At 42.2% G+C, this 15,506-nt stretch overlaps 1 protein-coding gene across 8 annotated transcripts in view; it reads right to left on the reverse strand.

The window, feature by feature from the left end:
• Positions 1–15,506, reverse strand: part of LOC114438342 (membrane-associated guanylate kinase, WW and PDZ domain-containing protein 1-like) — a 70,160-nt gene that overhangs the window by 18,676 nt on the left and 35,978 nt on the right. For 3 of the 8 annotated variants that reach the window (XM_028409603.1, XM_028409600.1, XM_028409607.1), the window contains 11 exons: positions 10,048–10,167; positions 8,012–8,200; positions 6,736–6,958; positions 6,389–6,436; positions 6,041–6,123; positions 5,551–5,589; positions 3,417–3,474; positions 3,129–3,241; positions 1,898–2,020; positions 1,512–1,697; positions 747–1,358 (listed from right to left, as the gene is read on the reverse strand). In XM_028409603.1, the coding sequence (XP_028265404.1) occupies positions 747–1,358; positions 1,512–1,697; positions 1,898–2,020; positions 3,129–3,241; positions 3,417–3,474; positions 5,551–5,589; positions 6,041–6,123; positions 6,389–6,436; positions 6,736–6,958; positions 8,012–8,200; positions 10,048–10,167 (1,794 nt within the window). The remainder of the gene's footprint in view (positions 1–746; positions 1,359–1,511; positions 1,698–1,897; positions 2,021–3,128; positions 3,242–3,416; positions 3,475–5,550; positions 5,590–6,040; positions 6,124–6,388; positions 6,437–6,735; positions 6,959–8,011; positions 8,201–10,047; positions 10,168–15,506) is intronic. The other 5 variants (XM_028409601.1, XM_028409602.1, XM_028409606.1 and 2 more) reach the window with 5 other exon arrangements.

The raw sequence follows: 15,506 nt of genomic DNA on the forward strand, positions 1-15,506 counted from the left end.
GCACAAGGTCAACTCATTAGAAGACATAATTGATGTGGGGTGCATATCCCCACCTGCCACTAATACAGATCTGGGTCAGCCCGACATGAACTGCAATTTAACAACAATAAGGACTGGACATGAATAAGAGACCTCGAATGTCTTTCAGTATCTATGTGGATACTTTACACTCTGGCATACAATTTGTTTTGTTGACATTTCTATGGGTCATTTCAGGCCAAACCTGTAGCATGTAGAGAGCAAAAGTAGCATGCAGCATTGAAAAGCCATGATAATAACACCTGCAGACATAGAAACAACCTGTAACCCATTTGAATGAAAATCAATCTGTCATTTTCTGCCTCCTCTCTTTCCTGTTATAGCAATTTGGCATTTAGGGAACATTAAATAGTAATGCGACAACTGACAAAACTCTCGCTCTACCAGTCTCATATGTTCTGACCTCATGTGCCGCTCCTCTCTCATTCAACCATCCCTCTTCACTCATACACCCACTCCTTCCCACGCTGCCGCACTAACTCATCCCATCGTCTCTTTACCTCTCTGCATTTCATCCTGTCCAGTCCCAGCATTTTCAGCCTGCCACCCACTCTCCTCCACATTTTCTGTGCTGCTTTCTGTCTTTCTGTGCCCAGCATTCTAGCTGTTGTCTCTTCAACAGATGATGTGTTTTTGATCTCACAGCCTTTCATGTCAAAATTCTGTTTCCTGCAGCTAGTTATCCAACATTAATGTGTAATACACACCTCTTTGCACCAGCATGGTGACTTCACTGCCTCTGGGACATTTGCTCAGCAGGTCCACCACCTGGTTGTGACTCATATTTTGGACATTTCTTTTGTTGACCTCCATCAGAATGTCCCCTTCTTTGAGGCCACGGCATCTTGGATAGTCCACTATCTGCTTGACCCTCTGCCCTCCTCCTGTCAGGCTGTCAGCGATGGTGAAGCCAAAGCCTTTGTCTCCCTTCTCCATGTGGATGGTGATCAGCTCGGGCTGCGTGGCTATGGATGAGGCCAGGGTGACCACATCAGTCGAGTAGCCGTGCGAGCCGTTTGATGCCACATCTGCTGATGGGCTGTGTGGCCTTGGCTCCCGCATGCCGTTGATAGGTCCGGCCTGGTTGGAAGGCGAGTCGAATGTCTCTTGTCCATTGACGATGATAGGCTCCTTGTCCAAGATGGCAACTGAGGTCACCAGGCTGGTGTTGGGGTCATCGGGGTCAAAGGGTAACGGGTAGCCACGGCACAAGGCCAGGTCCACCATGGAGCCAATGGGGATAGACTGGAAGATCTTCACCACCTGGGCATGTGTGTAACCCAGCACAATGGTGTCATTCACACTGACTATCACATCACCTGCAGAAAGAATGATCAGGTCAAACTCACATCACACAGTGTGTTATATGGGTCATTAGTCCACAGTAACTGTAAACTTTCACCACACAGAGCACCACTGTGTCTTGTTAAATGAAAACAGTGCCCCCTGTGGGTGGTGGTTATGTACTGCACCTGTCTCCATCTTGCCATCCACAGCTGCAGGCCCATCCAGCACCAGACTTTTGATCTGTAGAAACTCATCTGGCTCATCACCTCCAACCACAGTGAAGCCAAAGCCACGACGGCTCTTCTTTAGCTTTGTGTTGATGAAGGTTCCTTTCAGCTCTGCTGGGTTTCTTGTGAAGAAAGGTTTCCCCCCTGCAGAAGAAAAAAACACACATATTTAGTGGTATGGTGGGAATTCAGATCAGCTTCCGTAGACTGGAATAATTTATAAAAACTCTGAGGGTGTCAACATTTTTTATCCAAAATTAGAGGAAAGAAAATTTTCCTCCAATTCTTTTGTGAACACTGTAAAAATTAAGAAATACAAAAAGTGTATAAAGATGAGGATTTACGTTTAACTCCTGCAGGGCCGGGAGGTAGAGTTGGTGGGACTTGTGGGTCCCTGTAGGTCTCCAGGTGGTTGGGAGCATAGTTTGCTAATGGAGCTGCCGCTGAGGAGTGCTCCTCTATCCACTCTGTGCAGACACAATCATCATTCCCGCATTAATCCAAACACACACTCAGCACAAAAGGTGTATTAACATGCCACACAATGCACACACATAAACTCATTACAGCAACACAAACACAGAGCTTAAAGCGAATACTACATCAACATTCTGTCTGATTTCCTCCTAAGTTTACCACTAAATACATCTAATCGCAGCAATTATAATGCTGCAAAATGATTACATGTTCTTAGCAGGGTGTTAGTGCTGTCAGAAAATGGAAAATGTTAAAGATATTCTTTCCTGTTATCTTGAATCAGGGCCTTTGTTGATGTACAATGATGCCATGTATTATGTAGTTGTATTTTCATTGCCTACAGTTTGTTTTCACTTGTTGGACATTTACAGTCCAACACATCCTCACACATAAATTCATTTTAAATGAATCCAGAGATTTGCAGCGTTAAAAAATCTCCCAGCAGCAATTTACTTCTCTGCAATTGCCTTTGCCTTTACATTAAACAACCACAAGGGGGTGCTAAGCTAGGTAAACATGGGACCCTTCAATCTTTCAAATCTGCTACACCTGACCGAATTATAGTGTGAGTAAATGAAACATTGTCTTTGTTATAAGGTGGATTGATAAGTGTATTTGTGAGGCACTGCTGCCCACTGTGTATTACAGAAACTGAGGCAGACAGCAGCATCTGAATGAGCCTGATCACAACAATTTTACATAGTAACATTGTTGATTTTAGTGCACCATCATACTCCTCCTTATCTCACCATAGGCTACAGTTACACTCTCCCCCACCTTTACATGGTAATGCAAATAAAATGATCAAATACAATGGTATACAGCATTTATGAATATAAATCACATAAATTAAAACCTAAACATCAAGACGACACCAGGGCTTGGACCAGCTCTATGTCTATAAAATCTCTCTATGTGGTTAAAAAAATAAGGTTTTTGTCATTATGCTCCAACTACAGGGAGCTAAGATCAAATCCACAGCAGAGAGAAAGACAGTCTGAGCCAAACCCTGGAAAGTACTGGACAAACTAGAAGGACATGACACTGACAGACATGTAGAAAGAAAGAAATGGTGCCGTGCCAGGGCAGGAAACGAACCTCGAATATACCGCTCACCTTCTGGAGGCTGCGGCTGTTGCTGCTGCTCCAGGATTTTTCGACGCCGCGCCTCCACCACTGGGTTCTCATATTGGGTTTTCCTGTTTATGTGACTGAGACAGAGGGAGAAGAGACGAGAAAATGAGGATAGAGACGGGTCAGGACATCAGTTGTGCACTAATCAGGTTCAGCCTCAGATTCAGGGAAGCAGAGAAAAGACTTGTCTTTACTTCGAAGAAACCCTGTTTGTCTTTGTGAAGAGATGAGTCGATAAAGTGATTAACTTACTCTACATAGTACACGCCGTACACTGGGTCATCTATTCTCTCCCATCCTGGAGGCAGCTCTGAAATACAGAAGGCACACTGCATTAAACACAACACCTACCCCGGTCATTAGCATAGCTAATAACACACCCATAATTTCACAGTTTTTTTCATGAGAATGCTTTATTAGGCCCCATGTCTTTATACGCACGGTATTAACTTCAGACAATGTTCTCAATTTTCCCATAAATGCCAAAATGGAATCAAACGCCAAGAAAATCACCACGAGGTACTACAGACTCTGCTCACTACAACGTTTATCACCGTTTCTGTTTTACTTTGAAAATACTTCTTTTTTTTCTTTTATTGGTTTAGTGGTTCCTTCCTGCCAAGATCTTACAACACGTTTAAATGCTCTTAGCTTTATTAGTTTAGTAAAAGAACAATGTTTGGAGCCTGAACTGTCTCTTTTCGTTGTGTAGAGGATTCAGGCTGTGCCAGTTACGCATATTTACCTTTCATCGACACATCAGCCATGTGTAGCTCTCAATAAGTATTAAATAACAACTTGGATCCCTTTCCCCCCAGCCTACAACCACTTTTATGATGCTCATTACGACCAGAACACAATAACACTGTGAAAACAAAGCTTCTAATAAATCTACAGATGGATGCCATTTGATCATTAGAAAAAAATGAGGCACTATTCCTCATTATTTTGTCAATTTTGCTGTAGTATTTTCAGCCCTGACTACTCAACCATACACACACCTAACCACACTCCATAGGAACAGGCGGATAGATGAGGCCTATTAAGCTGACACATTTCCATTAAGATGTTGGCATCTCAGCTCCCCTTCCCACTGTATTTGATTTCAGACAAAGACATTACCACCGTGTGTTCCTGTGGGCTTCTCCCAAGTCCAGTAAACTCTTTTTATAAGAGACTGGATTTCACAATCAATAATCACAGACTGTCTGCATCTGACCAGCCAGCAATAATAAAGGCGTGCAGCCAGACATTGGAAGTCTTGTTTGAGGCTGTGCTCTTGTGTTGCTTGCAAATGGGATGAGAATCAGCCGCTGAGCAATTTGCCCGTCTGTGTGAACACAGACATATATCAAACTTGTGTCCACAGCGACACCTCAGCATAACAAATGTGCTCTTGCGCATCGAAGACAAATAACTCCTCTTCTTCACAGTATGCATCATGAGAATGTAGAATGTTATTTTTATTCTGCCAGTTAAATGATCCCAAAATCCAAAAAACACAGCTTTAGATACAGACGTAAGGCAGAGAGGTGATGATCAACAGCTGAGCTGCATACAGTAATAATCCTACATGTGATGGATTGATGCTCTGAGGCTCCATTACTAACTAAAAGTCTAGAGGGAGACATCTGCCAAGCATAGCAAGAAATGTAATGAAACCAACGTCTAAAAGCACAAATGTTATTCTTGACATGGACAGAGACATAAAATATGATGAGCAGGTTCATATTAGAGGCTTTTTTTTAACATCTCTGAACTAAAAGAAAAGCAGCCATGAGAAAATCCATTAAAATGTACTACTGCTCTGTTGACTGTTCAGTGAACAGATAAATGTTCCGTTCAGGGACGTTCAGGCTGGGATTCCAGATGATGATAGACACATTCAAGACATTATTCATTAAAAGTCCAGGAGCCAGGCTTTGTTTTCCATTTTTTGGACTATAGCGTCTGTCCTTTTGATCGGGGGAGAAACAACCCTGCACCCTCACACATTTCAAGTTCTAACAAACGTTATGTTCAAAAACTACATTTAGATTTGCTGTTGGAGGAGCAAAGTCGTTCTTTAAAAAAGTTCTAGCAGTGAAAATACACATCTGTTCAGTATAGTCAATATTTCTGCAGCTGACACAAGCATCTATCCCATTGTCTCTCTGCTTGCAGTATACAGGGCACCAACTGATAAAGCACAAATGCCATAACCTTATTTTACAGCACCACCTATGGTCAAAATGTTAATCTCTTACAATTCTGTTTTCTCATAACCACATCACAAATCATCAGCTTCTCATAGCCCTGATTTTAAGGAATGGGTGTTATGTTAATCCAGGAGAAGATCCTTTACAAAGCTGGAGCTTCAAGAGCAAAAACATTCAATAGAACTCACCTAGATCAGTCTCCAGATCCTCTGTATGTATCCCTTCTTCTCCAAGGTGAAAGCAGAATGAAACAAAGCAAACAAAATGAAGAATAGAAAAGGGATGGGTGGCAGAAGAAAGGTGGGTTAAGGATGGAGGAAGCAAGAGCAAATAAAGGGATGAAGTGACAGTCCAGAGGAAAGCAAACAGGGAAACAGAAACCCCTTAGAAACTGATCATCACAGCATATACAGTAACAATACATAAAAACAAATCCAGAGAAGTTCTGTGTGTCACTTTCAGTTTCACCACATGATGGTGCACTTTTGCAATTTGTGATCTGATTGAACAACACAGTGTTTGCAATCTTTTGTCTTTTTTCTCTTTACTTTTAAAATGATCTCATTTGATCAATAACAACAGCACTTACAACTCAATAAACTAGAAATTCACCATGAAAGCACAAAAGTACAGCACCACGCCTGAGACCTCACTTTAAAATGACAGTTAGAAGCTTACCATCGTCTTCACAGTCTTCCAAAGGCCTGGAGGCTTTGTCTCTACACCGAGGATCCAGCCACGATGTGGTCTTTGTGTTGTGGCTGAAGGGAAAACAAACAATACAACAACATAATTCAGCACAGCACTGACATATAAAAGCACAGCAGGAGTGCATGAATGCATCAATAAGAATTAGAGGAAAAAACACGTTAGCAGTTTACAGAGGACAGAAGGCGTCTGCTGCAAACAGAAATGAAGAGAACAGGGTGACACAGAGAGGATATCAACAACAGACAACCTGATTTTTTCCCCTCTATTGTTAAACTAAAACATTCTGTAATTCAGTGAGAGCAGAAATGAACATACAAGCTCTGATAATACACAGCCATGTCCTGGTGGTGTGTCTTTGGCGTGCTGCAGAGAGGACAGAGAGGTGGAGGTAGTCAGGTGATCAGGATGTGATCTCCTTTTGAGATCGGGACATGCAGGGATTAACAGGAAGGCAGTGGCACCCAGGGGGCTGGGCAGGTTGTGCTGGGGAAGCCTAAAAACCAAATCATGGGGGGAAGAAGAGCCACTGGACGAACAAAAGGGATAATAGTGCAGGTAAAATGCAGAAAACACAGACTACAGCATGGGCTATGATTAGTGCTTATTTAGGAAGACAGTGCTCAGCAGATCAAACTTAGATGTTGCAGCTTTTTGATACATACTCTATGAAGTAAAGTTCTCCGTTCTCGGTGTAGGCCATCTCCCAGTTCTCAGGGAGGGAACCCAGCGGGTCTTCTGGAGAGACCTGTGGTTCTGCGAGGGTCTGCTGACCGCTTTCTGCGGTGGACGCGGTCGCATTGTTCAGACCACAGGACAGAGCATTGTCACGTGCAGGGTACGGCCGGAGGATGCCGCTGCGGCTCTCGTCCTGGTCGTTAGGGTTACCTGTGCACAACAAAGGAGAGGGGAAGAGACTACGCACTAAGGATCCTGGGTAACACAAAAGGTACACAACACAGAACAACAACAAGAAAAGAACAAAAACACAGTTTATGTCTCAGGCATGCAAGAGAAGAACATATGAAATAAGCAGACATGCTCACTCTAAATAACCTTCAGCACATTTCATGCAACTTCAGCCACATCAAACTCCCAGCTCCTCTCCTTCCCCCATTCTAAGTTTGGTTCCCTCCCATTTCTAATGTAATGAAAAGGACCACAGGAATATGCTAATTCCTTCAGCAACAGTCTTTCCAAAAACTCATTTTCACCCCCACCCTTTTTACCTCTCCACTCATCTAAAGCCTCCTAGCTATCCCAACCCCTCCCCCAGTTCTGGCCCAGAGTCCTCCACCACTTCCGTGGGCCTTTCAGGGTTGATCAAATGCAAATTCAACTTTGGCAGCCTGGCAGAGGGACACAGAGAGGGCATAGATTCACAGCACCGGGAGAGAAAAAAAAAAACACGCACCATTCCCTGCACTCAAAGCAGCAAAAAACCTCTGAGAAGAGAGGGATGTTGAGATGATTTGGCAAAAGTAATGCCATTTAATTACTCTTCTTAAAATGAATATTTTTACCTCAATTTTCTGTGTGATTAAATATAGCAGTGATAAAACTTTCTGGATGCTAGAGGCGAGAAAAAAGCCTGAAAATTAAGATGTGAAGCCCTGAGCAGAGAAAATGAAAAATCGTGTGAGTGTAGTGTGTAATTTGTTTCTTCTCCCACTGCACCCCTCCTCACAGGCAGATGGCAGTGTTTGGAGGCTCTCAGTAGAGGAATCAGCATCACAAAGACATGATGTAACCGCCAGACACCCATCACAGTGAAGAGTAACATAAACACACACAAATAACATCTCACTTTTTGTGTATTCCTAATCTTGGGTACACATACATACATACATGTATGCACAGACAGAAAGAGAACACAACACATGCAAGAGAACAAAGAAAGCAACTTTCACAAACAAAAGAGAAGTGCAGCAACGCCCTCACCTGTGAAACTGTTGTTCATTTCCGCGGCCTGGTCGTCATCATCGTCGTCAGCAGGCACTATGCGGACGTTTTGCATGTCATTGTAGGACTTGGTGCGCGGTGGGTTGGACTGAGGGGAGCCTGCATCACTGAGAATCACTGTCCCAATGATGGGCTGCCTTGGCGGCTTGGGGGTCCCATAATAGTTACCTAGGAAACAAGAAGGACATTAGCATGCTTGAGAGAGACTCAGAAGGAGAGAGAAGGAGAAATTGAGAGAGGAAGCCAGGGATAAAAACAAGCAGAGCAGGGGACACAGTGATAGCAAGCAGAGGATCTGAGACCTCCTAATCTTACACTGAGAGGAGGAGACATAAAGCTGGATCACAATGTGACTACAAATCATGGAAATAAGCAGCTGGTGGGAAAGAAAAACGGTTCTAGTTTGTATTTAAGGACTGTATTGTCTGGACTCTGAAAGCCTGCAGAGCAAAACAATGGATCAGCTCACAACATCCAGCATGTTTTTTAGTAGCTTTTCTGGACATAAACAACAGTTTATGGTGCAAACAATAAGCGTTTTCTCTGTATGAATCCATGATTTTTTTTTTGTAAAAACAAGATAAAGTGGGAGCCTAGTGGCCTAGATGTCTAATACATAAAACTGCCTATTCCATATGGGCCCACAAAGCAATGATATAAAATGATACATGAGCCAAGTTTACTAATCTGCTCCATTTCATTTGTATGAGCTGGTAAAAATCAAAGTTTAAAAGGCAGATGTGACCTCCCCCACCAGACTTTCCACAGTCCTTATCGGTCGCCTTGTAAAACTACTACCTGCAACCAGACACCTTAACTTTGCATAAAGACTGAAAGCCATGGCCAGAATGTAGCTTACTCCACCCAAAAACAAACAGCACAGTCGTTGGAGGAGTCGCGAAGTCAGTGAAAGAGTAAAACTGTAATATACAAACAAACACAACAGAACACGAGGCAGCTAATTTACTGGTTGAATTTATTCAAGTTAAATCAGAGTGAATGACACGTGGGTGTCAGATTACCATCTGCTCTGATAGTTTTGAGCTCTTTCTTTGCCCAAATCTGGTTTAGCCAGAAGTTAGACAGTCAGGCAGCAATGGCTGAAGCCACTTCACCGAGATTCAAAACCACCACAGGAAGCTGAGTTTTGTCCATGCAGTCTGTGGACCATACACAGATTCTGTATAATGGAACAAGCCGGTGTACTGTGCTAATTGTGCAGTTTGAATGATATGCATTTTCACATGTAGCTCTTTGTATGTGTCAAAAGAGCTTTAGTGAATTGTCCTTCAGACAGAACCTTTTTCCTTGTTGTGAGGTTTTATGCTAAGCTAAGCTAACCATCTGCTTGACAGGAGCAGAAACTGGTCATCCCTGTTGGCTACTATTCAATAAAAGACAACATAGCCCAAACAAATATTTTATAAAATGTTTTTAAATTTAATTAAACCTGCATTTATACAATAATACACCTATCTAATAAAATCCAGATCAATAACCTTTTCTCCCTCTGGTTGTCTGAATGGCACAGACTCCCGTGGACAGGTATTTGACATTGTCTGCGTGAAAGGGAGAAACGTGCCAACACACAGCAGAACCGGTGCCAAGCAGATTAATGTTGTAACATTCTCTCTCAGCCCCGCGCACACTATCACACACACATGCACACACGAGTCAGATTTAGCTCCGCAAACACACACACACCTACCGGCACACTCATGTTTACACACACAGGTTTGTGTCAGTGTGAGGACTTAGTGGTGCACAACACTGTCCTAATCAGAGTGAGAGGGGCAGATGTGGAGTGACCTGCTGTCTCCTGAATGCACCCACCCCCCATCATGCACAATCTAATCAGAATCAGCTGAGTGCATGCTCTTACAGCCTGCCTGCATGTAGGAAAAAATACATTCTGATGGCTGCTATGCTCATTGTATCTGTGGAGAATGGGGACACCTGCGCTACCATGAGTCACTTCAAGTGCCAGTTATGATCATTATCATCATCCTCCTCACCTTCATATGTTCCTATTTCCAGTAGTGTGCCACTCTCTTCAAGCTCTAGGAAGTCCTCCACAGAAAGAAAGTTGTAGTCCACACCTGGGACCTCTCCGTCTCGAGGGGGACGGGTTGTACCTAAGTGCAGGAAAAAGCAAAGAAAGTTAGGTGCCTGCTGATAAACGGGTGAAATTTAAAACCACGGTTTTACAAATCACAAAGCCAAAATACAATCTCAGTCATCCCATGATAACCCGCCATGAGGAAGAGGTTGTGATTGTAATTCAGCTCTGTCATTAGGAGCACAGTGTGTTGAGTGGCTGTGAATATTAGGTGAGGAAATCAAATCAAGGCTCACATCGCGAGCTGTCTCTCGGTCTCATGGAAAACTGCTGCCCACTAAGTCAGAAGATAAACTAAAGGTCACCTTTAGCAAGACACTACTCCTGACACTGTTATCAGTCTATCACTTCCTGCATTGGTGAGTCAGGAATGATAAAATTCATGGATGTAGTAATAGCTGCATTGCTTGAGCTGTTATTGATTGTTAAAGCTGCATTGTTCCTGCTACAGCTGCATCGCTCAGCAGCCACTAAGGTGTTGTTTGGTGTAACTGTGGTATAATAAAGGCCATTCAGTAGAAATGCTTTTGTGTAGCGAAACCAGAGACGGTGTAACTCAGTGTGTTTGACATAATTCTGAAAGAAGCGCCGGCAGATAAGATCCTCAGTCGGCCTTTTGTTTTCTTAAATTTCCTTAAAGCCATCATCAACATTTATCAAGCTGGAACAGCTGCCCTGAGCCTGATCCCTTACTGGGGTTAATGATCAGTGGTGTGCGGTGTTTTACTTTGTAGTGAGAACACTTTGTTGGAGGAAGCTGACACCAGACAATGGAGACAGAGGCTATTGTGTCCGTGCCTTTACAAAGGGGAGATGAGATGACGTGCCAGATGGTTGACGCAAGTTGTAACCCATCTGTGATCAGGACAGGAGTACTTACATGCCCATGTACACACACTTGACTATTCAGCAGTGTAAAGCATCCTAGGCCACATCCAGTTTCATCTCAATGAAACTTATTTTTATACCTGACAACAAGAACGACCAGTATACACTTCAGATGAATAAGCACAACACAAACTAAAGCTTGGACAAACTAAAACTGCAATCTGATAATAGCAGCAGATTAAAGTTACACAAAGATCAGGAGTATCTGAGTCCCTTTTATGACAAGCCATCTAGTAGTGTTTCAGATTCTGTATAAGTCAAAGGCACAAGGATCCACAGCCTGTGTCCATCCCATGCCATGACTAATACCTGTAAAAACGTACACCTCAATCTGTCTGGTCAAGCACACAGAACCTCTGAGAACAGCTGATTAGGTAAACCAGCCATCCATCTATCACAGGCAAACTTATTTGTGGCTCTCACTGTTGTCACACATAAAGCATGCCCCTCACAGACGGAGATTCCTCACATGGTGTCAAATGTTTGTGTGTCAAGTGGTTCAGCTGGTGGAGTCCACCCTTTCAGGCAAATTACATTCCATTACCGCAAACTACACAAATAACATTTGTACATTTTTAAATTTATGAAAAAAATGTCTCTCACCATTGACCCAACAGAAACATTTTCTCTGAAATAAAGTTGCATGGTTAAACACAGAAGGAGGGCCTTTCTGTAGCTTGTAATCACATTATTTAGAAATCAGAGGAAAAAACAGGTCTTCTGCCTTCAACCACTTTAAATACTACCACTGTTCTGTTCCAGAGGAGTGAGATATAAACAAAACTCTTTCATGTTGGAGTATTTACCTAAGGCTCTCTAGTACGCGAGCACACACTGCATCCCTCAAGGTTCATCCTGCCCACAAACACCTCCTAATAAACAAGTCTCAGTCCCACACCTGCACTGCAAAGAAAACACAGGTTCCCTCCGTCGCTCTTTTCTTCCCTCCATTTTACGATACTCACGATAAATTGATGAGGAGATGGGAACTTCATTAGACAAGACATAGTGCAACATGAAGAAAACATGGTAAATCGTCAACTGTCCTCTTACAGCACAGGCACAGAGCAAAAGTACTGCTTTGTATTCGCCTCAGAGGATGGGGATGAGATGAAAGTTGCCTGGGAGTTTGAGTCATAGAACCGGGTGGTCCCGTGGTGGAAGATGATGTTTCTGAGGCTCAGTGTGCTCTAATGACATTGTCTGCTGAGCAGGGAATGGAGATGTTATTCCAGGCTATTCCCCACAGTACAGGGCTCCGATAGGTTGACTAATTCTGCTGTGCCTACTCTACAGAATATTGAAGCGTTTCTTACATCATCATCCTCTGCATCTTATTTTCAGTATAAAACAACTATTTCTGGGAAGGAACAACTCTCAGTATCTCAATTTAGTAATCAGAGTCAGCGTGAGTCTTGAATTCACACACTCTTGATAGCAAAAACCTTACAGCTCACGTGGAATAGAGGCTTGGACATGACCAGTAACCTACATATACCTGTGTGAAGTACTCCATCAGAGACATGTAAATATTCACATCTCTGAACACCTTATTTTGATGAAGAACATGAAGGCGAATGTATACAGATGATACCGTAGTAGCTGTGTATACAGGGATATGAAAAACCTCAATAATTCTGCTTCCACTATTGTCATGAAGACACATCAGGTTAATGTCAGACACTGACCATAGAGAAGAGGTCATGATGAATAAGGAAGCTCGGACTGTGATACGGCATCCGCCTGTCACCTAAAGCAGCCATGCCTATATTTATGTGTAAATTTAAGTCCTAATATAATTTAAAAGAAGAAGCTGTACATAAAAATGAAATGCAATTTTTAAACACTTCCACATTGGCTTCATTTCTCAGCCCTGGAGGTTGCTGTTTGGTTTCCTGCTGCTTCAGTCTAGTTATTGAGTCACTCTGAACAGATAACCAAGACCACTGCACACAAGTCAGAGAAACACATGTCATCTAATTAAACAATTATTACAGCAAGCTAAAGTTTACACATTAACACAACACTTTCCTAATGTTAATGTTTGCCGCCCCTCTGCTCAGAAGTATAAGACACACACAACATGCTTAAAACGCTATCTCGGTTTTTAGGTGTCACCCGGTTTGATCTAAACTGTTCACATTGTTCACATTGATGAACTGTTTTGAACAAAGGAAGAGAGGATATGTGTTCTTCTTTTAGCGCATACAGGACAGACGATGGATCTTACATAACCAAAACAAATCAATGACCATATATCATCACTCACCCTTAGCATACAACAAAAGGCTGCCATCAGTTTGAAGGAAGGTACAGAGCACACATTCATTTTTCTCTACTCTGATGGGCAGGACAGAACAGTATAACTTAATGGAATGACTTCTTCACTTCACCAATGACCCTAAAAGACAAATTCTCACCCCCCTAACTCATCATGGCCAACTCTTTCTAAAATTAATTTGGATGATTTATTTTTTTTTAGCAGTCAAAATCTTAGTTTGAATCATGTAAACGTATATTTTTCATTTTTCATGCTTGTTTAAAGTCATATTCTGTTATTTTTAATGTAAAACTGACCAAACAGCAGTCAATGCAGACAATAATTACTCAGTAATTAAAGACCTGTTAGGTGCATCACTAAAACCCTGCTTTGATAACAGTGGCCACAACGTGCTTATACACTGATAAAAAAAGAAAGAAGCAGGTTTCTCTGCGATATTTATATATCATCAAATCAAGAGTGTTTTGTCAAGTATGTAAGATGGTTTCTGCTGAATAGCCAGCAGTAAGAGAGCAAAGAAAGCCTGGATGGCGTCAGTGTGTGACACTTACAGTGAGGTCAGACTCGTCTCCTTACTATCACTGTGGTTAGTCTCTATTTTTTCTGTCCAGAGAAACAATGACTGGGCCACAGTCAGCTCTGACCCCAGCTCTGATGAACTAACTTCCACTGACAATCATCAATGGGCTCCATTCTTTCTCTAGCAGAAACCAGCCTGTGCATGCATGAATGGAAAACGTTACACAAGCAAGTCTGGAAACATTGTTCACATATAAGTTGGACATTTGTTCATCCACCGATTACACATTGTAGCACTGGATAGTTTTCAGATGTGCCTGGAACACACAGTTCATATAACATGCTTATGATCCTGAAACATGTCTCTCCTGCTAAACACTAAACATAACGAGCATCAGAAATATCACACGCGTTATAAAGCCAACTTCATCCACACATACCTAAAAATAACTGCAATAATCACAACTCTTTTGAGTGACAGCTTGTTGATGAATCACTGTGGTGACTTAAGAGCTCCGCGTTCTTCTGTGTACTCTGTTTTTGCTTTAAGAAAATCAAATATGACAGGCCCGGGCCTACATCTACAGGCATCAAATATGTACTTGAAAAGCCTCTTCTGCACACTGCATTTATTGTTGTCAGTGGGTATGATTATTCAATAATGGCAGGGAGAACAATCTGTAGTTGTGTTTGTTTAAGGCATTTTAATTCAGCATTTACATGGGTTTAAACGTCTCGATCTGAGGTGTACTGAAAATGGAGGCTTGCAGTGCAGACTCAGTTCTACAGGAGCTTCTTCAGCAGTAACCCAAACATACATTTTTTGTCCACACAAAGCCTCATGATGATAAAATGTAACATCATATGAACATATGAGGATCCAGAATAACACACTGAAGCTGCCACAGGGAGTGAGGCTGTGTCCACCTTCACCATTCTGACCACAGCTCTATTTTAAATATACAAAAACAAGGCCTTCAAAGCTGTAGTTAGCTAAAATTCATCAACTGAACTAACGAACTTGTTACAAAGAAAACTGTGTAACAACACTGGAGTACATTCACTCCCCTCACCAGCCAAGCAGCTTATCACAGTGAGTGACTTCCTCAAGGATACTTTTAACTCGCTCAGGAGCAGGTAAAAACATGCAAATACAAATCTCTGCACAACTGCAGCTGACGCACACACACACACACACACACCGAGGAGATTCAGAATAACACACCTTGAGAGCAGCAGATCCATTCAGTCATTCATTAATCAATACAGAGTCAGGCTCAGATCTTTTTCTAGGACCACATATTTGGCCACAAGTATTTTGTAATGGAATTTTTGAGGTCATTAGTGAATAGATATAAACAGATGGCTGACAGTAAGTCAAGTCACTCACACACATCCTAAAATGCTGTTTTTGGTTTAGGAGATATGTTTACAATCTATTTAAAGTATCGTTTTGAAAGACCTACAGTTTTACCAAGTTCACAGGTAATCCTGATGGAGACATGACCGTCTTTTACCTAAACCATCCGATAACTGTTGAGACCTTTCACTACAATACACAGAAATCAGTGTTATGATGGTGCGAGCGAAAAGTGAGGTGGTCTTCAAAACCATAAGGGGATCCCGAACAGTGAAGTTTTGTCATTAGCATGACTGCAAACTATTAC

Source organism: Parambassis ranga, chromosome 7, assembly GCF_900634625.1.
Source record: "Parambassis ranga chromosome 7, fParRan2.1, whole genome shotgun sequence".
Lineage (NCBI taxonomy): Eukaryota > Metazoa > Chordata > Actinopteri > Ambassidae > Parambassis > Parambassis ranga.